This window comes from Lissotriton vulgaris, chromosome 11 (genome assembly GCF_964263255.1).
Source record: "Lissotriton vulgaris chromosome 11, aLisVul1.2, whole genome shotgun sequence".
Classification (NCBI taxonomy): Eukaryota; Metazoa; Chordata; class Amphibia; order Caudata; family Salamandridae; genus Lissotriton; species Lissotriton vulgaris.
In genome coordinates, this window is record NC_141699.1 from 743,519,990 (window position 1) to 743,542,722 (window position 22,733).

Below are 22,733 nucleotides of genomic sequence, written 5' to 3' on the forward strand. Positions count from 1 at the left end.
ATGTTAGACATAGGCGGGGGTGGAGTTTGCTGCACAGAGGCTCGTCCTGTGAGCCCCGGGTGAGGTCTTCTTCTTTTCCTGCCCCCACTGCAGGGGTGGAGTCCCCCAAGCCTGGTTTAGAGCCCTTCTTAGTGTGGAATGGGCAGCACATTTTTCGCTTGCACCATGTGCTGCCACTGGGGTTCCTGCGATTTCTGCTGTGTTACCAGGTCCTGTTGAGGATTTTGGTGGGGCAGGTGGCCTGTTTGCCCAAGGTTTCTTCGACCTTTGCCCAGGGTTGTCAGGTTGACAGTGCGGAGCTCCCTCCACATGCTGTTCACGTGAGTGGAGTTGCGCAGGGGCCTCCAAGGGGGGATGTTGGTTCCCCTTTGCTTTAGGTTGTTTTTCCCAGCCTTCCGGGGGTGTGCATCTCGTTGGGGATGCCTCGCTGCCCACATTAAACCCCCCCCTGTGTCCTTCCCCAAGCCTAGGGGGGCGCCCCTTGATTTTACTGACCAGCGGCGTGGGACTTTGGGCGGCGACCGTTGGATGTGGTTGGGCGCTGGTGGGGATTCGGCGGTGGCTCCTCTGGGTGTGGATGGGGGGTTAGGTGCTTCAGTGACGGCGCGGTCCGGTCTGAGCGGCCGTAGGCGTAAGGCTCCTACTACCGCATGTCTTCCTGTTTCAATACCGAGTGGTTTGCGGGCTGCCCCGACTGCGGTTTCTGGGGAGGGGAGAGCGGAAGGGGTTTCTGGAGCGGATTCCTCTTTTCAGCGGCAGGGCGCAGTGCGCAGTGATGGTATCCAATGGGAGTCTTATGATGGAGGTGTGGGAGATGGGGAGATTCCTGGTGGAAGTGGAAATCATGTTGAGGATGATGTCTTGCATTTGGACATTGATGATGATGATTGGGAGGAGGGAGAGGTATGTGATGGGGAGGTTGGTAATGTTGCACAGGTTTGGGCACACCTTTTTTCCCTTGTAACACAAAGTATGCTTCCTCTCACATTTTGTTTTCCTTTGATACTTGCACAGGTGCCCCCATTGCCTACGTTACGTTTACGCTGGTGCCTGGTTGTCTAGCTTATATTGCAGTATTATACCTCTACTTGTTCTTGGTTTTCCTTTGTAACCTGCACATTTGTCACTTTTTCCTTCTGGCGCTTTTGCTACCCATGTCTTTTGTTTTCTCACAATTGTCGCTTTTACCTCCTGTTACTTAACATCTGTTTTTGTAATCTGTTCACCTGTAATGTTCTCCTCATGTATCAGTCTGTTCTTTTTGGGGAGCGCTCTGGCGCCTTCAGGTGGGGTTTGCGCTTTCTGGGAACGCGTGAATGGCTGACTAACTACATACATATATAACTTTAAGTTTTGCATGAGTTGCAGGGGGGATGCACAGAGGGAACTTGTGAGGGTGCAGGCTGTAGCGTCGCACAATGAGGAGGCTGGTGCTTATAGTTATCTCTGTATACCTGGGATGGGATACGCATGGGTATACTCTACGTGTTACTTAGGAATTGTAGAGTACAGAGGGCTAATGCATATACTAGTGCTTAGAGTTATCTCTATATACATAGGGAGGGGATACGAATGGATATCCTCTAAGCGTCACATCGGCATGGTTCTGGGTACAATGGCCCCTCCTCGTGCACCTGTTTCTCCGGTGTGCCGTGGGGCTGGCCAGGTTTTCGCTACGTCTACCCATTTAATTGGCAGGGTTTATGTGTGAACCCCTCTCCCAGCAGGTTCGGCCTGGGGCCCTTGGTTCACTTGTTTCCTCCGTCGGTTTGTTTGTGGGGCATGGGGTGTGTTGCCACCGAGCTACGCTCCTTTTCCTTTGGGAAGCAAGGTGATTGGGCCTGACTCTATGCATGCTGCGGTGTCCTTGTCCGGGAGCCTGCTCCAGGTGGCGATTCATGCGCGGTTGTTTCCACTGCTGCGGCCGGGGTTTGTGGGTATATCAGTACGGTGTAGTCTGGCTTGAGCGGCTACAACGGCAAGGTTACGGCTACAGTGCGTCGGTCCTCGGTTGACAGGACACAGTTATGGGCTGAGCAGGAGGCGTTTCAGTCTGGGGTGGAGGGCACTGGAAGGGGATCTGGAGCAGATTTCTCTTCTGGAATGTGAGGCGCAGTGCGCAGCAAAGTTATCCAATGGCATTCTAACGTTGGTGGACTTGGTGATGGCAAGTTGCCTAGGGGCTGTGGGGTTTATGTTGGACATGATGATGACCTTATTTTGGATGTCTCTAATGATAACAGGGAGGGGGTGAATTACGAATTGAGGATGTTGCACATGTTCAAGTCACAAATAAGAGGGGTGGGTTTGGGGCAATCTGTTTCTCTCAGTATTTTGCAGGAGTACTGTGCGAACATGCAAAAGTTCAAGTCTCATCGTCAATCACTTCGCGTCAAGGGGACCCTGAGTTGTTTCAACAGAGAATGTTGTGGTGTCGAAAAGTAAGGAAGGCTGGTGGTCTGTTTGGCAACAAGGGGAGAGTCACCCAGTTTCGTACTAGATCCATTGGTATTGGGGATGAGGTTGTTGGGGAGCAAGTTGCTCTTCAAACGCTGCTTGTGCGGCAAGCTGATATGAATAATACGTTTGGAGGGGACGATGCCGCCATTTCACGTGAGCGGACAGGGGACTATGTTACGGGCTGCCCCAACGGCGTTTTTTTTGGGGTGGGGAGAGCGGAAGAGGTTTCTGGAGCGGATTCCTCTTTTCAGGAACAGGGCGCAGTGTGCAGTGATGGTATCGAATGGGAGTATTACGATGGAGGTCAATCCCATGTCGTCAGTTTTTTGCAGGAGTCTGGTGCGGACCACGCAAAAGTGAGAGTTCCGTCTTCAACAAAGCCACGCCAAGGGGATTTCTGCGGTGTCTCGACAAAAGTTGGCGCAGTTGCCTAAAGGTCAGGAAGGGTGGTGGTCTGTGTGGCAACAAGGGGAGAGTCTCCCCATCAAACGAACTCGTTCTCTTGGTGTTGGGGATGGGGATGATGGTGAGCAAGTTGCTCTTACCAAGCTGTCTGAGCGGCATGCTGCTGTGAAGTAAGTCACAAGGGGATGATACCACCATTCGAGCGGGGCGGACAGGGGATGATGCTCACACAATGCCTTCAAGTGAAGTGGTCCAGTCTGTTCGCAAAAAGTTGCCTTACTCTGGAATTGGTATGCCGTTAGCTTCACACTTATCGGAGAAACCTACATCTGGGATTTGGAGTAACAAGTTTGTTGATGTTTTTAGGTTGCCATCTCTGGCAAATTGGCGGGGGTCTCTTTTTATGGGCTGCTGCGGTGGGGAAGAGGTCCAGTGGGGGGGGTGTTGGTCAAGGTTTTGAAGGGCCTGGGTAGGCTGCAGTCTGTTTCCAGGTGTTTGCACCGGCCGGTCACTTTGGATTGCTCCAACAAATGCTGTTTCAATTAAAGGGTTTGCTGTTATGATGAGTTTTGAGTATTTCAAATTTAGGTTGTGTTTTGTGTGGTTGTTTTTTCGGGGGGGCCTTTCGGGCCTTTGAGATTTTGGGCTTGCGCACTAGGGTGGGCATGACCAGTGAGGAAGTGGTTCTTGAACCAGATAGGTTGCGCATCTGTTTGGGCGCTTCCAAAACGGACCAGCTGGGTAGAGGTAAGTGGGTTTTCTTGGTAGGAGTGGTGTTGTGGCTTTTTGCCCGGTGTCTGAGTGGGAGTGTTTTTGAAGTCTTGTGCTTTTGTCACGCTGATGGCAGTCCCGTTACAGTTGTCCAGTTATTGGCTGTGTTACGGAAGGTATTGTTAGCTCTGGGATTGGAGCTTTCACAATTTGGTACCCATTCCTTTAGGATTGGGGCGACGACTAGGGCTGCCCGGCAGGGGTGGGACTGGTCTCAGATCCGGAGAATTGGGAGGTGGAGGTCGGGGTGTTGCGAGCAATATGTGATAAAGTAGCACATCATTGCTTCGTTAACATTTCTTTTTCTACTAGGTCCCTGGCTCAGGCTGGCTGGCTTAAACCGGAGGGTTTGGATTATTGGACACTCCTTCGTGTCGTGGGCTGCAGTGGCTGCAGAAGGACAACTTTGTGGGCGATCTTTAGGTCTTAACAGTTTAACACAGGAGGTTGTTGGCATGGTATTGGAGGAATGCGTTGGAGGGGTTTGTTTCCTTTGCTGGCTACTCTTGGTTTTAAGGGTAGGGGCCCGCCTGACCTGCTAGTCATTCTTTTGGGCGAGAACGACCTGGTCTCTTTATCTGGCTTAACTTTGATTAAAACACGGCACATGGATCTGGAGGTACTCAGAGAGGCATGGGCGAGCAACATGGTGATCTGGACAGTATTCGTGCCTCGACTTCACTGGACTGGTGCAAGGGATTATTCTGCGATGGACAAAGCACGGATGAAGCTGTACCGTTCTATGAGACTGTTTTGCAATGATTTCTGTATTTATGCTTTGGCTCACCCTCACTTTGCAGGTTTCGGAATGGCAACTATTTTGTGAAGATGGTGTCCACCTTTCTCGCATGGGTCACTCATTAGGTCTCGCCTGTCGATGCGCATGCGCATCGAGCAAGCGAGACTATAGGGGCTCATCCACTCTTTATCTAACTGCAAGGAATCGTGGCGATTCCTTGCAGTGCCCGTGACTTTTAAGGTCAATGCGCATGCGTATTAAGCTTATGCGCATGCGCATTGACCTTAAAAGTCACGGGCGCGTGCACGTCCGTGTTTGTTTACCCTTGCCTACTCTCTCTCTCCCCTCTCCGCCCCCGTTCCGCCCCCTCCCCTTCCCGCCGTGTCGCATTTCTCCTCCCCCCTCCCCTCTCTTCCCTCCGGCTTTTTTTTTGTTTTGTTTATTTTACCCGCCGTGTCTCCGATCCTTTCGCTCTCCTCCCCCCTCCTCCTCCCCTCCCATGCCTGCCTGCCTGCCTCAACTCTCCGCCTCCCGATCTTTTCCTAGCTCCTGATCTTCCTCTCCCCTCTCCGCCCCCGTTCCGCCCCCTCCCCTTCCCGCCGTGTCGCATTTCTCCTCCCCCCTCCCCTCTCTTCCCTCCGGCTTTTTTTTTGTTTTGTTTATTTTACCCGCCGTGTCTCCGATCCTTTCGCTCTCCTCCCCCCTCCTCCTCCCCTCCCATGCCTGCCTGCCTGCCTCAACTCTCCGCCTCCCGATCTTTTCCTAGCTCCTGATCTTCTCCTGCCGGGGTTCCGATTTCCCTTGCACCCCCGATCGTCCCCTGATTTCCTCTTGTTGGCTCCAGAGCTGCATCCATTCCGGAGACGAAGTGAAATATATAGCACATCACTAGAGTCAGTGGGAGCTGTAATGTGTCCGTTAGACCCCTAGGAGTCCTGCATTGATCTACATGCCGCTTTGCACATCCATGAGAAATGTGGTATTTTTTTTGTTCTGAGATGTTTTCTTGTGTTTTTCTCACGTGTGGAGCTTTCAAATGGGGAAATGTATTGCAGTAGTAGTGGAAATGTGATCGAAGGGCTTTCTTTGGTTCAACTTAGCTGTTGTGTGGCAGCCTGCCTTCAGCATAACTATTTGCTGTTTAGTCGAACTGCCTGGACACGTGGCTTTCTTCCATAAGCATTGTTCATAGCGTCTCTCGTTTTGTTGTTCAGTTTTGCATCTAGGGACTTTCATGTTTTGTTCGTGTATGCTGATGTACTAATTAATGGCTGTGGTCCTCAAAGTGCCTACATGCGCATCCCCTCCGCTCCCCCATGTTGTCGTCACTTACTTTGTAGTGTTCTAACTTTCTGAATCCTTCTTCTTTCTACCTTGATCGTTTCTCCTCCGCGATCTGTTGTCCGCCTGCTTCATTCTGCCTCTCCCCACCTCACCCCCCACCCCAATCCCCCGCCCGCCTTCCCAGCCCATGCCGTCTTCTTCCAGCCCACAGTCGCCCCTTCAAGGCCGTGTTTCGAAGCTGTGGCCGCCTCTCTCCCGGTGAACGCACTTGGATGTTACGGTGTGACTAGAGCGCCATGAACACATCCCCTCTCTGGCCCATGACGTAAGCTGGATTCCTTGGACGGACCACAGTGTTCTCGTGCTGCTGTCTCCATGTGGCTGTTGCTTAGCGACATGGCAGATTTCGCTTCTCAGCAGACAAGAGCAATGGACGTTTGCAGCACCACAGGCAACTTGCAGGGAGGCTCGCGCACTTCAAGGGGTCTCTTTGATGGTTCAAGGTAGGTTTTTATCTGAAACCTCCCGTGTATCTGCTCCCCTAGCATTAGATTGCTTTACTAACCTCTCTCTTGTGGGAAGCTGCACACCGCTTCCAATTCATCACTTTCTTCCTTCCCCAACCTGCATCACGACTCGCAGTGACCACAGTCCCCCAGCACTTGTCTCCATCCCCACACTCGTAGTGAACCATTCCACTCGCAGTGACGGGATCTGCTCGTCAATATATATCTCACATTGCCAGGGAAGTTTCCAGGCACTAAGCATAGTAGATAAATGAAAACATCTGTATAGTGCCCTTAGAGGAAACGATCCCTACGTTCTATTCATTGGAGCGACTGCGGGTTAATAGGTGTGACGTCATAAATACGGCACTCAGTTCATTTAGACATGTTGGCGCCAAAAGCTTTGTGCACTAGCGTCTCGGGAATACTGCAATCTAGCGCTCAACGAGGCCGGACAGCTGTGTTTCATCCTCTCGAGCACAGACCATATGCACAAACACAGGGGCAACCCTGACACCCAAAAGCTCACTTACGTACATTTGTAGTAAAATCATACATTTTTAAGGTAGTAAACTCACTCACTCACCCTCACTCATCCCACACCCTCACTCAACCCCTCACCCTCAACCCCTCACCCTCAACCTCTCACTCACCCTCACTCTCACTCATCCTCACTCACCCTCAACCCCTCACCCTCACCCTCACTCACCCTCATCCACCCTCAACACCTCACCCACACTCACCCTCACTCACCCTCAACCCCTCACCCTCACTCACCCTCAACGCCTCACCCTCAATCACCCTCAACCCCTCACCCTCACCCACCTTCACTCACCCTCACTCACCCTCACCCTCACCCACCCTCAACCCCTCATCCTCACTCACCCTCAACCCCTCACCCTCACTCACCCTCAACCCCTCACCCTCACCCTCACTCACCCCCCCTCACCCTCAACCCCTCACCCTCACCCTCACTCACCCTCAACCCCTCACCCTCAACCCCTCACCCTCAATCCCTCACCCTCACACTCACCCACACTCACCCTCACCCACCCTCAACCCCTCATCCTCACTCACCCTCAACCCCTCACCCTCACTCACCCTCAACCCCTCACCCTCACCCTCACTCACCCCCACTCACCCTCAACCCCTCACCCTCACCCTCACTCACCCTCAACCCCTCACCCTCACCCTCAACCCCTCACCCTCAACCCCTCACCCTCAATCCCTCACCCTCACACTCACCCACACTCACCCTCACCCACCCTCACTCACCCTCACTCACCCTCACCCACCCTCACCCACCCTCACTCACCCTCACTCACCCTCACTCACCCTCACTCACCCTCACTCACCCTCACCCACCCTCACCCACCCTCAACCCCTCACCCACCCTCAACCCCTCACCCTCACTCACCCCCACTCACCCTCAACCCCTCACCCACCCTCACCCTCACTCACCCTCAACCCCTCAATCCCTCACCCTCACTCACCCTCAACCCCTCAGCCTCACCCTCACTCACCCTCAACCCCTCACCCTCACTCACCCTCAACCCCTCACCCTCACTCACCCTCACCCTCACTCACCCTCACCATCACTCACCCTCAACGCCTCACCATCAACCCCTCACCCACCCTCAACCCCTCACCCTCACTCACCCCCACTCACCCTCAACACCTCACCCACCCTCACCCTCACTCACCCTCAACCCCTCAATCCCTCACCCTCACTCACCCTCAACCCCTCAGCCTCACCCTCACTCACCCTCAACCCCTCACCCTCACTCACCCTCAACCCCTCACCCTCACTCACCCTCACTCACCCTCAACCCCTCACCCTCACTCACCCTCACCCTCACTCACTCACCCTCACTCACCCTCAACGCCTCACCCTCAACGCCTCACCCTCAACGCCTCACCCTCAACGCCTCACCCTCACTCACCCTCAACACCTCACCCTCACTCACCCTCAACACCTCACCCTCACTCACCCTCAACACCTCACCCTCACTCACCCTCAACACCTCACCCTCACTCACCCTCACCATCACTCACTCTCAACCCCTCACCCTCACTCACCCTCACTCACCCTCACTCACCCTCAACCCCTCACCCCCTCACCCCCTCACCCTCACTCACCCTCAACCCCTCACCCCCTCAACCCCTCACCCTCACTCACCCTCAACCCCTCACCCTCACCCACCTTCACTCACCCTCACTCACCCTCACTCACCCACCCTCAACCCCTCACCCTCACTCACCCTCAACCCCTCACCCTCACTCACCCTCAACCCCTCACCCTCACCCTCACTCACCCCACTCACCCTCAACCCCTCACCCTCACTCACCCTCAACCCCTCACCCTCACTCACCCTCAACCCCTCACCCTCAACCCCTCACCCTCAATCCCTCACCCTCACCCACACTCACCCACACTCACCCTCACCCACCCTCACCCACCCTCACTCACCCTCACCCACCCTCACCCACCCTCACTCACCCTCACTCACCCTCACTCACCCTCACTCACCCTCACCCTCACTCACCCTCACCCTCACTCACCCTCACCCTCACTCACCCTCACTCAGCGCAACCACAGCATCTTCACTAAATATATGTAATAAACTTTAAGCTATTGGCAATATAAAATAAAATCCATTTTATTTACTTATTAATTATTGATTGTTTTTTAAAGCCATTGATTTTTTTAATATCAATACATATAAGTCACAGATAAGTCCCGTTAATACAAAACATGTTGCTTTACAAATGCTAGAGGTGTCACATTTACAAAAATTATAACTATTGGCTTTGTAAAGAAGAAAGCTATTAATTTAGCTATTTAGAAAAAACAACACATGAATAAAAAACAAAAAAATAAATAACACCTATAGCTCAAACTTTCCTACTGCGAGACCTATTGCATTTCCAATGCAATAGGTCTCGGAGCATTTGAGTTAGAGCTTTTAGAAATGTTTATGGCTTTTTTTTTTTAATTCTTTAGCATTGGCTACAGGAAACAAAAATGCTAAAGATTTACAAAAAAACCCATAAACAATTCTAAAAGCACTAACTCTAATGCTGCGAGACCTATTGCATTTCTAATGCTTGTTTTATCTTTTAGAGTTACGCGATTTAATTGCAAAAGTTCTTGATTTTCAATTGTGGTGCTCTCAGAGTTCATTTTCACTGTTTGGGTGGGGCAGGAAAACTCTAAAGGTTTTCCTGGGTGGCGGATTTTAGTGGGGGGTGGGCAACCTGGAGCGGGTTGGTCCATCCTCAATAGGCAGTTGTACGAAAGGAAGGGGTATACATAAGAGTTAGGGGCTTCTGGTTTGGTTAGGGTTAACTTGGTGGGGGGTTTATCAGTGGGTAGGAATGATCTGTTAGGCTGAGAGCAGTTTGAATTAGTAATTAAATAAATAAATAATGAAGTGGTTTGATGTGTTGTTTATAACCTGTCTTAATAAAGTGGCCTTTGTTGCTGACTAAGAAGTTGTGGACAGTGACTTTATTGCGCGAGGGGGGACCGGGGAGAGCCGTGCACGAGCCGGTCTCTCCCCGGGTAGGTTTGCGCAGGTCAATGGCCACCGCAGGTGGGGGTTGAATAGTGAGGGCCAGGTGGGGGAATTAGGGCCAGGGCAGGGCAAGGGAGAATTGCGCACTAGGGAGGCGGGCAGTGAGGTTCATTTTTGTCCCACCCACCCTCCCCCATTTTTCTTTAGGCCTTTTTTGTTTTTCCAGTACTTTCGTGCTGGTTTAGTTGGGTTTTTTATTTTGCCACTTTAAGACAGGTTGTTTTTTTTTGTGTGCGGATTTTAGTGGGGGGTTGGCAGCCTGAAGCGGGTTGGTCCATCCTCAATAGGCAGTTGTAGGAAAGGAAGGGGTATACATAAGAATTAGGGGCTTCTGGTTTGGTTAGGGTTAACTTGGTGGGGGGTTTATCAGTGGGTAGGAATGATCTGTTAGGCTGAGAGCAGTTTGAATTAGTAATTAAATAAATAAATGAAGAAGTGGTTTGATGTGTTGTTTATAACCTGTCTTAATAAAGTGGCCTTTCTTGCTGACTAAGAAGTTGTGGACAGTGACTTTATTGCGCGAGAAGCCATACATTCAAACTTTAGCTCTGCGTGCTTCTGGCTCACCTATGTACTCTCAGAGGTTGCACCGAGAATGAGAACAGGGCATTGTTTTGTATATGTAATCACCCAATTAATGGGGTGCCCGGGACCAGGGAGTTACTGCATACTTTCCAAAGTTGGAAGGCAATTCACATTCATTTCACACTGAAGCAGCTTTGTCCTGAAGTCCCTTTGGAATTTCCACACCTCCCCGTGTTGCAGAATAAGTGCTGGCAGGCACGTGCGGTAATCAGTACATGAGTGACATCACCATCTGCGAGACAGCACTTCCCATTTCTTCCACGGGACACCTGCCGTGTACTTCCCCCGAGTGTAACCAAGTGCCACAACCAGTTCCACGCCGACGCAACAAGGTGACTTTGAAAAACAATCCCAACAAGGTCGCACGGGCCGGGGACCAAGCACTCGGGGACACAAGATGAGGGGAAATCCCCACCACAGAAAAGCAATGCGCCCCGGCGGAGGAGGAGGGCCGGAGCGCGTCTCTGAAAAAAAATCCCCTTTGAAGGCTATAAAATGTCCCCGCCTCAAAAGAAGTGAGAGCCGTGACTACCTGGAGCCTTCAGCAGACCGAGCGAAAGTCCAGCGCGAGCCATGACAGTTGTAAGCAACCGATGTCTGTTTCTAGCTTCCTGCGTCGTTCTGGCGGTGTTGCACCTCAACTGTGGCAATACAGCAGGTAAGTTCATCTTTTTTAATTGATTGCATCAGGTATGAGTCAAAGCTCCTCTTTCCTCTGTACTGGGTGTGTTCTATTTATTATATGACGTCACTGATGATGAAACCTCTGTACTCTGACCTCGAGAGTCTTTTGTATATCTTCTAGGAAACAGTGATTATGTGCGTGTTAGACCCCTTAATAGTAATAATACTATTTATTAATTAAAATAGCAAGAGTAATTCTAAAAACAACAACTTGATTTAAAAAACAAAATGAAAGGTACATGGAGGGTCCCGCTCTAGATGTAATCAGGCGCCCTCTGGCCAGAGTATTGTGCCGAGGGTGCCCATCCCCACCCTCACCGCAGGGGCTGTGGGGGCCTGTGTTACGCCACTGGGCCCCTAGACGACGCCTTGTGTGATATTATTCAAGTCAAGTTTGGTCAGCTTGTTATGTTATGCAGATTTGTAGAGCGCTGGGAAGTGTGTCCGGGCGCTGAGCAGGTGTGTGCCTAGCGATTGTTGCTGACTGTGCTGGCACAGTGCTATGCAGTGCCTGAAAAGTGTGGTGATGAACTTGATCTTGGTCGTTTGTAGCACACACAGCAAAAAAAAACGTTGTTTACAACTGGCCGTACCCGTGTAAAGAGCTGAATAAATAAACTGGGCGATTGAATCAAACTGCGATATTTTGAGCTTTCGTCAACTATGCCAACTAATTTAGTATATTTTCATATATAAACAGATTTGCCTGACACTACACCGTGCATGAAGTTGGTGTAATCAAGCTAAACACCATTCTGTTTACTCAAAAGTCAAGGTCATATTTGCTACATACAACACCTTATTACTGGCACTACCCACACACTAAAATGACAGCATCTACCTCCCAGCAATTCTATAAACTAACCTTTGACCCCCAACAAAACAGAATGGTCTTGTCATGAGTCTCCCAAGCTGGTCTCTACTACAGCGTCCAATCCGTCCATTGAAAATCAACAGTGTACTGTACCGTACGGCGTAAATATTTCAAGAAATAAGAATGCTGATATTCACTGTATTAATGTGTCAGTCTGCCCTCTTCTGGTCGAAGGGAAGAATTTCAGCTAAACTGAATTTTACTGACCTCCACAATCCACATACATGGTGGTGATACCTGTGATGATTACGAGAGGATTCGGACTGATAGGGTGGCTTATTTTGGGGAAAAGCCTGCCATTCTTCAAGCAGAGAAATAGGACTACAGTTTACAGCGGCCAAGTGGCACAGAAAGGCTTAATTGAAATCGTTCACCAACAATGGCGAACACAAACAACGAGACAAGTAAGGGAAAATAAATGCTATTTTTACAAAGAGTACCATCTACCCGAAATAATGTCCGTTCTGATATGAGCTGTTCACTAATTCTGCACTGGAACAAATGGAATCTTGGATTTATTTTGACCCTTTCTGAAAACCGAGGCACTGGGCTAAATGTACTGAAATTTTATGGGCCAAAAAGTGAAAAAACAGTTCTAATGCTGATTTGTTTCCTGTAACTACACATTTTGATTCTGAAAAAAATGCCTTTCTGGACGTTTTACTAAGTGCTTGTTGTTGATTTTAGGAGTAATCTCCCGAATTTCTGGAAGCTAGCCTACTTCCTTCCTCCCACTTTCTCCTCCTCTATACCTGCTGGCTCCCATCTTCCATATATAAGCGCTTCTAGGTGGGCTTCTGTGGACCTTTAGTATTCTAAAATTATTAAATAATTAAATATAGTGGGTAGCCGACCAAGAGTTACTTAAAAGCTATAAGCATTGCTGCTCTGCCTGTCCCCCAGGGGTCCCTGTGACTCTGAATCAAAGTGAGAGGGTGGGAAGGGAGAGTCAGTGGTAACTGGAGGTTTAAAAGTCTTTACCTCCGTTTTAGATGTATGTGTTTTTTTTTATTTTAGCACAAGGTGACCTGGATTGCTGTTACTCCCACACAAAGAAGCCCCTGCGACTGAAGGTAATCAGCAGTTTCACCGTCCAGAGCTCAAGCGATGTCTGCGACATGGACGCCATCATGTGAGTGAGCACTGACAGGGTCTTAGACTGTATGGGGAGGTCTACAGAGTCTTTTTCCTTCTTTAGGACAAAATTACAGACCAGGTTTTGGAGCTGAGAGCAGAATAGGTTAACAGCTGTTCTATTTATGTTTTCATCATATTCTTGTGTTATGAACTGTGAAAAATGTGTCCAAGTGCCCCAGAGGACTGAACAACATAATATAGCAAAATCTCTCGCCATGGAGGCATAGTATCAAAATTCCATGTTTCATTATCTAAATAGAGAATTTTAGGTGATCACTATTTAGGGAATGCAAAATGGAATGTAAGAAAATAGCGTCGCAATCCCAGTTAGGTAATCACTATTAGGAAATGCTACTCCATGCATTCTGAAGGCCCATAGGTGCGTGTGGTGTTGCATTACATAATTTGCGATTACCTAATTGGTAATCGCAAATTAAGAGATGCAAAATCAAGGGTGTCCAGAGGGCCTAAGGCCCCCTGAAGCACCCCCAAAAAATGTGCACATGTAAATGCAACACATGCCCCAGGGGCATGTGGGGGCTACATGGCACTGACATTTTTTTGTGCATTTTCAAAAATTGCACATGGTTAAAACGACTTGGAGTCGATGGTAACAGCATTTCCTAAATGTTCAATTTGAATTTAGAAAATGCTTGGTACATGTGCTTAGGGACGCAATTTGTGATTACCTAAAATGCAATGCCACAGCCTTTCGTACATCCTGAAAGCTATTTTGCATTCACAAACGGTCAAATTAAACAATTCACACTGTTTGCGAATGCAAAATAAGTTGATACATGTGGCCCTTAGTTACTAAAATATCTCAACATTCAATCCCTCTTAATGCACACGGAGAGTACCTTAGGCTCTTGTTGTCCTACATCAGGAAGACCTGGAGATATAATTGGATATCATCCATATGTTGGTAAATGAATATGCCCCATTCAAGACTTCTTGTGACTCAATGTACAGATTTAACAGCCCAGGTGTTAAAATAAATCAGAGAACACCCAAATGCCATGTTGTATTAAAGCTGGCTTGTTGCCCACACCCTGACCATCTGAAATCAGTGAGTCAAAAATGAGGGAGACGAGTCGAGCCCAGCGCCACTAAAGTCACAAGATAGATCCAAGAACAGTGTGGCCATGTCAAAAATATCTGTGTAGGTCAAAAAAGCTATGGTCAATATTTTGACATCTAATCAAACTGAGCAGAGACAGGCAGCATTCCCTGTTAAAGTTTTCTCCAACCGTGTGCAACTGTTGATTGTGGTGAAAAAATATACAATGGAGTTATTCAGCTTTCATCGTGGCCAACATAGAGGCTGATAGTGATAGATCCTAAAACTAAACTGACCATGTGTGTTTGGGGAAAGAGTGACATTTTATTTTGCATGAGTTAATATCCAGTTTTCTCTTTTACAGCTTTCACACAAAGAAACGGTTCAACGTGTGTGCCAACCCAGAAGATCCTTGGGTGAAACGCATCCTTAAGGACTTGAGGTACGTCTGCTCCTTTCCCCTACTACAGGTTATCATGTCGGATCCTCCTGGCCGTGTTAAATCCTTCTGTTCCTATAATCTCCCTATGCGGAAGCCTTCTCTTCACATCAGTTACATCCCGCTTCTCTTAGGGAAAAAGAAGCTCCTGAATGTTGATTTATTTAGAAATTTCATAAAGCAAGAGGTTCCTCCTTTTGTTGACTTCAGGACACTGGAATGGAGACTGTGCTTTTTTCATTATCACTTTGTTGTGAACCCCTGTGAATTAATTCTCATAATATACACAAGCCATTTTAACCACGATCTGTAGCTGGGGCAAATATCCCTTAGAATCCACTGTGACAGCTTGAAAGGCAAATAACCTATGCCTGATGGGGTTCCACTGTCCAAACCGAGGCGCCTGGAGTGAGGAGGTTACTGTCAATGCGTGATTTCACGGAGTTCATTTTTTTGATAGCACTTTGGTGAGTTTGCGTCGCTCCTTCTAACTACTCCTCCATTCTGCTGTGGGGTTTGCATGTTTAGGAATCTTTTCTGCAGCACAGGAATTGATGTCATATTCTGGCTCAACTTATCAAGAAATCCACGACTTTGCAAAGATCTAATGCCAGGCAGTAACAATGTTCGCCATCTCACGTGGACACCATGGGCCTCATTTATGAGAAATGACGCATCGCTGCGTGAAAGCAGCAATGCGTCACTTCTCAGTGCGCACTCCTTGCGTCATGATTGATGCGTCATATTTATAACTAGCAGCCCGTCCCGACCTTGTCCGGGAGCAATCAGGCTTCCCCAACCCCCGCCCGCCCCGACATTGTCCAGAAGCCCGGGCCCCCGCCCGGCCCGTCCCCCGCCTGCCCCGACATTGTCCGTGGGTCCCCTTACCTCAGCCGCTGCTCCTCCCCCGCGCTCCTCAGTTTACCGCTCCGCCACTCCTCGCTCCTCACCGCCGCTGGTCACCGCTCCTCCCGCCTGTCCGCTGCTCCTCACATCACCGCTCCTCCCCCGCACCATGTCCGCCGCTCCTCGTCGCGCTCCTGGACGCCGCTCCTTCCCGCGCTCCTGACGTGAGCACGCACGTCGCCGCCGGCGCTACTTTGGAGGGACTACTTTTTTTTTAATGTACATTTTTAAATAACGTTTTTTTTAAAATTTATATAGCCTATAACCATCTGCACACCCTGACGATTACAACGGTGTATCGGGTGTGTGGATTGGCGCTGTGGTTCCCGAGTTTACCCGCCTCAAAGCCCCAAAGTTCTTCCTTTATTATAGTAGTATAGATATGACGCATCATGTCGCAAGGAGTTACAGATACGTCAGTATTTCTGACGTATCTGTAGGCGCAAAAGTGACGCATTGCTGGAGTGTGTCACAAAAGTGACGCAACTCCAGCAATGTGTACTTTCACATGGGCAAGTCCCATGTTGTTAGTGCCTGCGTCAGTCTTACGCCTGCCATCAAGCAGGCGTAAGATTTTGATGCATTAGCGGCCAAGAAATGGCACAGCGTCACTTCCATGATCCTTTCTTGCGTCAAAACGCCCCCCCTTGCATACATTATAGCTGGCACAGGTATAATGTGGTGCAGGGGTTTACAAAGTGACGCATCTACCTAGATGCGTCACTTTGTAAATATGGCGCAACAAGGCGCATTTTTTATGCCACTGGTGCGTCACAAAAAGTGACGCACCGACGGCGTAAAAGTGACGCACAGCCTCATAAATGAGGCCCCATGTTTTGAGTTGGAAGCTTTCTCTTTCACAATCCAGTCAATTCTGGTACTTAGGTCCAAGGCTGAGTTGAATTTAATCAACACGGCAACTACAAGAGTTCATTAGACTGTTCACTGGAAACCTTGCGTCGTTGAAAAGTAGACAAAACCTAAGGAAGCCTGATGTGGTGCTGAACCCCTCTGTGCATGGCATCAGGAGAAGGGGTGTGTGAAATCTACAAATTCTTAGCAAAATTACATGTATTACTAAAAATACATTTTATTGGTATCTCATATAACTTTTCTCTATGAGATATTCCTTGCATAATTAAGGTGATGCATGATACCAGCAGCAGATTGAATTGAGGCGAAAATATATTGTTAGAGGAGAAAATGTCTGTCGATAGGATTCATTCTTTTCAAACCTGTAACAAACGGGCTAAAATCATATGAAATGTAATGTTATATGAAATAGGCGAAGATTTTACACGTTTCATGTGATGCAAAGTTTGGGAATTACACAAATTTACACTGGTGTAAAAATATTTTGTACAGGTCTTGTCAAGTGCGACCAAGAGGAGCATCAGTGACAGTTTCTTTAGGAGTGGAATGTGCCCTTGAATGTAGGAGCCTCTGAAATCCAGCTTAGGGTCACAGACAAATCTAGGACCATTTCCTAATCGCACATCCACAGCGTCTGCTGTAGAAGATGCTTTTGAATTGATTCCTGGAGAGGAAGGGGTTCCTTTTGGCTTGAAGGCACAGCAAGATGGACAACCAGGGATGTAGGCCCACCCTTTTTGCTGTATTTAAACACCTGCATTTTAACATCTCACGTTGTATTAAGGTCCTGGGGGATGGGGTGGGTGTATCCTCTTCATCTTCCCAAGGTGAGATCTACACAAGCTGGTTGGGAACTGTCCTAATCCATACTAGAAAATGTGAATTGAGTGTATCTAGATGTGGATGATGCCACCCACCATCACTGCATGAAGCAAGAGGGACGGTACACAGATGAATGCTGCATTTATGCATTCCTGGGAGGCAGAAACAATATTTTTGGTTTATTTGAGGTGGTTGAGTTCTGCGCCAAGACACCAACCAATGCTCAAGATTCTATTGAGATTTGTCTTTTGATAAAATATTCCTAGATATATAAGCATCCATGTGGAACCCATATTGTCTTTTTTTTTGGGGGGGGGGGGGGGGTACAACGAGCCTCATACAAGATTTTCAGTGTTGGTTTGGCAACACACACATACCTACACAAGGGATCCTGGCCTCTCTTCGTGTAACCAACCTGCTTCAGGAGCTTGCATCATACTGAAGTTATGGTACACTATAAACCAACCTAGAGCACACAAAGCAAACCATACCATTGCATGAACATTGAGTCAAGATAGCTAGGGTTTGCAAATACTACCCAGGACATGCAATTTGATACCTCCGGTGCTTCTCTTGTTCTCACGGGTCATGAATGCGGCATCAGGAACTGAAAGTGAAAAGGGGTCTCTGATCCCTAATTAATTTCCGTAATTTCTACTCCATTTGAGTTTCAGTTCAAGAGGGTCATGTGGGTCGACCATGTACTGCTATTCATCAGTAAAATGTTGTGTGATGTCACTTCCGCTATGTAAGGTCGACCTGCGCTCACCGTGCAAGGGGTGTCCAGACCAAGCCTGTTTGAGTGACCACTACATTCACAGCAGAAAATTATTTTTGGATGCATTGTGGCTCACCCCACTCATATTCGGTTACATGTCTTTTTTTCTTTTCACAGAAAGGGAACCAAGGAGAGCAAGGGGAGGCGAGGTCCTCGCAAGGGTCCTAAAACCAACCCCCGTAAACAAGGCTCACAAATCCTAACCTCCGGAGAGTAAATCCATGCCTGCAACCTGGCAGACGCTCCTGCTTTGTTAGAAGCTGCAGCATCGGCTGACATTGATCCACATTGCATCGTAATTTAACTCACCTGCTGAAGGCCAGTGAAATACGCGCTATTTTGTGCCTGCAGAATGCTTTTACCTGGGCTAGAGATGCCTAAATATTGCTTTTTTCTTAAAGCCAAAAATGACTTTGCAACAATGTTATAGTTTGGTATTGTTGTGGAGGAGAGGAGACGAGGAGGGTCAAACCCCGGTGCAAGTCAAACCATGCATGCTTTCATAGACCATGGGCCAGATTAAGGGGCATATTACCAAGGGGGTTTATCTCCGCTTTTTTGGCTTTAAAAGCCAAGAAAGTGGAGATAAAATCATCTCCCTATTACCTAGCTGTCGCTAACACCAGTTAGCGACAGCTCGTGGGAGATAGCGACCATCTTGGACCCCGCTTTGCATGTCAGTGATATTTATCACTAATGACATGCAAAGTGGGCGTGCCAAGATGTTAGTGACTGGAAACAGTTGCTAACATCGCTATCTCCTATTACCAACTTTTGGAGATATTCGTGCTAAGCGCGAATATCTCCAAAAGCTAACACCTGCCCCTGAGCAGTTCTTAGCCATGTTATCCAATGGTAGGTGGATAACATGGCTAAGAGCATTAGCTCGGTAATGCATGAATATCGCTGACTTTTCCGCGATATTCATGCATTTCGGCCGATTTTTATCGCTTAGGAGATAAACCTTGATAATAGCAAGGTTCCTAAGCGATAAAACTCGCCGCAGCTCGGCGACAAAAATATCGCCGCTAAACCAACATAGCGATAATTATCGCTAGTTGTTGGTAATATGCCCCTGAGTGTTTGGAGAATGGTACTCCACCCCAAATGTGAGAGATAGCCTGTCCGTCTTATTACAAGTGCATTATGCTATAATGCAACTGTAATAAGGTGGATGGGATATCTGTCACATTTGTGTGTACTTGTAATAAGGCAGATGAGATATTCATCACATATGTGACGGAGTACCCGTCTGCCAAACTCTAAATCAGGTCCTATGCAGACAGCTCTATGCACACTTATATGCATCGTGTATGTAATACATGTTTTCTTGTACTCCATGAATATTTATTTCTACTCATATCTCATCCAGTGTGTATATAACTCCATGCACCTTTGTGTTTTACACTAGTGCGACTCCATGAAAATGTGTACATCTGTGTGTATACCTCAACAAAGACTAATGCACTCATTGGATGTTACCCTGTGCCGCCCCTACGTGTTCATAGACGTTTTTCTGCCCTTTGTTTGAGGCTCATTGCAGCCAGGTATTTTTCTATGCAGCTTTAAGCATGCCTGTATCCCTTCTGTGTCGTTACTTCGTGTTGATTTGTGTATAATATCCCATGCAGTCCTTTATCCTACGTCTGGGTTGCTGTTTTGAACCAATTATTCCCTTTGCACATCATTGTATGCATTTCTGCATTCCTTTTGTGTGAGGGCTGAAGTCACAATCAGCCCTTGGTATTTAAGATAACATTTTCCTCTACACCATGAACAGACAGGACCATCCAGATTCTGTTCCATGGAACATAAATCTGTGTATCCTTCTTCTCCCCTTGAGCATATAATTCGATAGGCCCCTTTCTCCTGTGCATGTAACACCATGCACCCCTCTTTCACCTGTGCATGTAACACCATGCAGCCCTCTTTCCCCCGTCCATGTAGCTCCATGCAATCCACTCCCCTCAGTTCATATAACTTCAGGTAACCTTTTCACCCTTGCATGTGACTCCGTACTGGCCTCTTTCAATTGTGCATATAACTCCATGCAGCCCTATTTCCCCTGTGCATTTAACTCCATGCAATCCTCTTTGCCCTGTGCATTCTACTTCCTATAGCCCTTTCACCTGTACATATAACTCTATGTGGGTCTCTCTCCTCTGTGCATATAACTCCATATAGTCCACTTTCTCTTGTGCATTTACCTTCATGCAGCCCTTTCTCCTTTTCAGGCAAATCCATGCAGCCCTTTCACCTGTGCATGCAACTCCATGCAGCCCGAATTCCCCAGTGCCTATACCTCAAGGTAACCCTATTTCCCCAGTGCCTATACCTCCTCGTGGGCCTATTTCCCTAGGGCCTATACCTCCATGCAGCCCTATTCCCCCAGTGCCTATACCACCATGTAGCCCTATTTCCCTAGTTCCTATACCTCCATGTAGCCCTAGTCCCCTAGTTCCCTAGTGCCTATACCTCCATGTAGCCCTATTTCCCCAGTGCCTATACCTCCATGTAGCCCTATTTCCCCAGTGCCTATACCTCCATGTAGCCCTGCTTCCAAAAGTGCCCATACCTTGATGTAGCCCTGTTTCCCTGGTGCCCATACCTCCATGCAGCCCTATTTCCCCAGTGCCTATACCTCCATGGAGCCCTATTTCCCTAGTGCCTATGCCTCCATGGAGCCCTATTTCCTTAGTGCCTATACCTCCATGCAGCCTTATTTCCCCAGTGCCTTTACCTCCATGTAGCCCTATTTCCCTGGTGCCTATACCTCCATGCATCCCTATTTCCCCAGTGACTATACCTCTATGCAGCCCTATTTCCCCAGTGTCTATAACTCCATGCAGCCATTTCTCCTGTGCAGGCGACTTCATGCAGTCTTTTCTCATGTGTGCATGCAATTTCATGCACCTTTCTCCTGTGCATGCAACTCCGTGCAGTCCTATTTCCCCAGTGCCTATACATCCATGCAACCCTCTATGATAGGTGCATATACCTTCATATATCCCTTCCACTAGTGCATGTAACTCCATGGACACCTTTTTCCTCTGTGAATACAATGTCATTCAGCACTTTCTCCTGTGCATGTAACTCCATGGAGATCTCTTTCCTTTATTCATACAACCTCATACAACCGTTTCTCTTGTGCATGTAACTCCATGAAGCCCTTTCACCCCATGCGTGTAACCTCAAGCTGTCCTCTTCCCTCTGTAAATATAACTTCATGCAACCTTTTCTCCACTGCACGTAGCTCCATGCAGCTCTGTTTCCCCAGTGCATTTAACAAAATGCAGTCCTGTTTCCCCAATGCATATAACACCATGCAGTTCTGTTTCCCCAGTGCATTTAACAAAATGCAGTTCTTGTGTACCCCAGTGTATATAACACCATGCAGCTCTGTTTCCCCAGTGCATATAACACCATGCAGTCCTGTTTCCCCAATGCATATAACACCATGCAGTTCTGTTTCCCCAGTGCATTTAACAAAATGCAGTTCTTGTGTACCCCAGTGTATATAACACCATGCAGCTCTGTTTCCCCAGTGCATATAACACCATTCAGTCCTGTTTCCCCAGTGCATATAGCACCATGCAGTTCTGTTTCCCCAGTGCATATAACTCCATGCAGTTCTGTTTCCCCAGTGCATATAGCACCATGCAGTTCTGTTTCCCCAGTGCATATAACTCCATGCAGTTCTGTTTCCCCAGTGCATATAACACCATGCAGTTCTGTTTCCCCAGTGCATATAACTCCATGCAGTTCTTTTTCCCCAGTGCATATAACACCATGCAGTTCTGTTTCCCCAGTGCATATAGCACCATGCAGTTCTGTTTCCCCAGTGCATATATCACCATGCAGTCGTGTTTCCCCAGTGGATAGAGCACCATGAAGTCCTGTTTCCTCTGTGCGTAGAACTCAGTGAAGTTCCCTTAAATATAACTTCATAGAGTCCTGTTTCTCCAGTGCTTCTAACTCCATCCTGCCCTACTCGCCATATCAGTATAATTCAATTAAGCCATATTCCCCCGTGCTTACCACCCCATGCAGCCTTATTACTCCTGTTCACATAATTCCAAACAGCCCTATTTCCTGGACGCATACAAATCGATGCAATCGTCCTCCACCTGTGAATATAAGCTGTACACTTCTCTGCTTTGCACTGTGATGGGTTAACTGTGACCCTCTGCTATTTTCTCACATTGAGAATTAAATGTTGCTTCAAGGCGGAAGCTAAGATTATATGTCTCATTTCTTTATTATTTTCTTAATAAAAGACAAGAAATGTATATGAACATTAATGTTTCTGTGTTTCTTTTTCGACGTGCAGTCAGAACTATCAGAAGCAGACCCTCTTAGCTGCATCTACACTGTAGGTGCATGTAGGCACCTCACAGAACGCCCTCACAAACCTTCCTCGGCATCCCCACTGCTCTTGAGAATCCCATCGAGGGTTATGTAGGATGAATCTGGCTGTTGTGAGAAGATGTTTTGGTATCTGTAGGGGATAGCTGGTGGAGGTCCATAATCTACTGAGTGGAAACAGTGAAAACAGCGAGTCACATTTGCTGCTAGGTTATCTCTGAAACAAGGTCGGTGGGGGTATGGACGAGAGGTCACCTGGAGGTGACAGACAAAGGCACATAGCCCTCTAACCAGTGCTTAATTTGAGCGAGTGGTTTCCTGTGCTCGACACCTGCACTTAATTGTCAACACCTGCACTTATAACAGTTCACCACATGGTGGCACTCTTTGTCTAATTTTGAAACATGCACAACAACAGTTGTTTAATCATTTAATACAGCTCCAAAATGATTAATACCTGCTACCCA

General features: G+C 48.0%; 1 protein-coding gene across 1 annotated transcript; it reads left to right on the forward strand.

Annotated features, from left to right (window-relative positions):
• Positions 1-10,634: 10,634 nt before the first annotated feature.
• On the forward strand, positions 10,635-22,196 carry LOC147683431 (C-C motif chemokine 20-like). The gene is made up of 4 exons (XM_086943860.1): positions 10,635-10,986; positions 12,904-13,018; positions 14,448-14,525; positions 18,019-22,196. Exons 1-4 carry the CDS (start codon positions 10,902-10,904, stop codon positions 18,116-18,118), a joined length of 378 nt encoding a protein of 125 aa, XP_086799986.1. The 5' UTR covers positions 10,635-10,901; the 3' UTR covers positions 18,119-22,196.
• The last annotated feature ends 537 nt before the right edge of the window (positions 22,197-22,733 follow it).

What these genes read in the sequence shown, in the direction of transcription:
- LOC147683431 (XM_086943860.1), top strand. Translation starts at nt 10,902, where the DNA reads ATGACAGTTGTAAGCAACCGATGTCTGTTTCTAGCTTCCTGCGTCGTT. An exon ending in TGCGACATGGACGCCATCAT is followed by an intron (nt 13,019 to 14,447) that starts GTGAGTGAGCAC and finishes TCTCTTTTACAG; the next exon opens with CTTTCACACAAAGAAACGGT. An exon ending in CGCATCCTTAAGGACTTGAG is followed by an intron (nt 14,526 to 18,018) that starts GTACGTCTGCTC and finishes TTCTTTTCACAG; the next exon opens with AAAGGGAACCAAGGAGAGCA.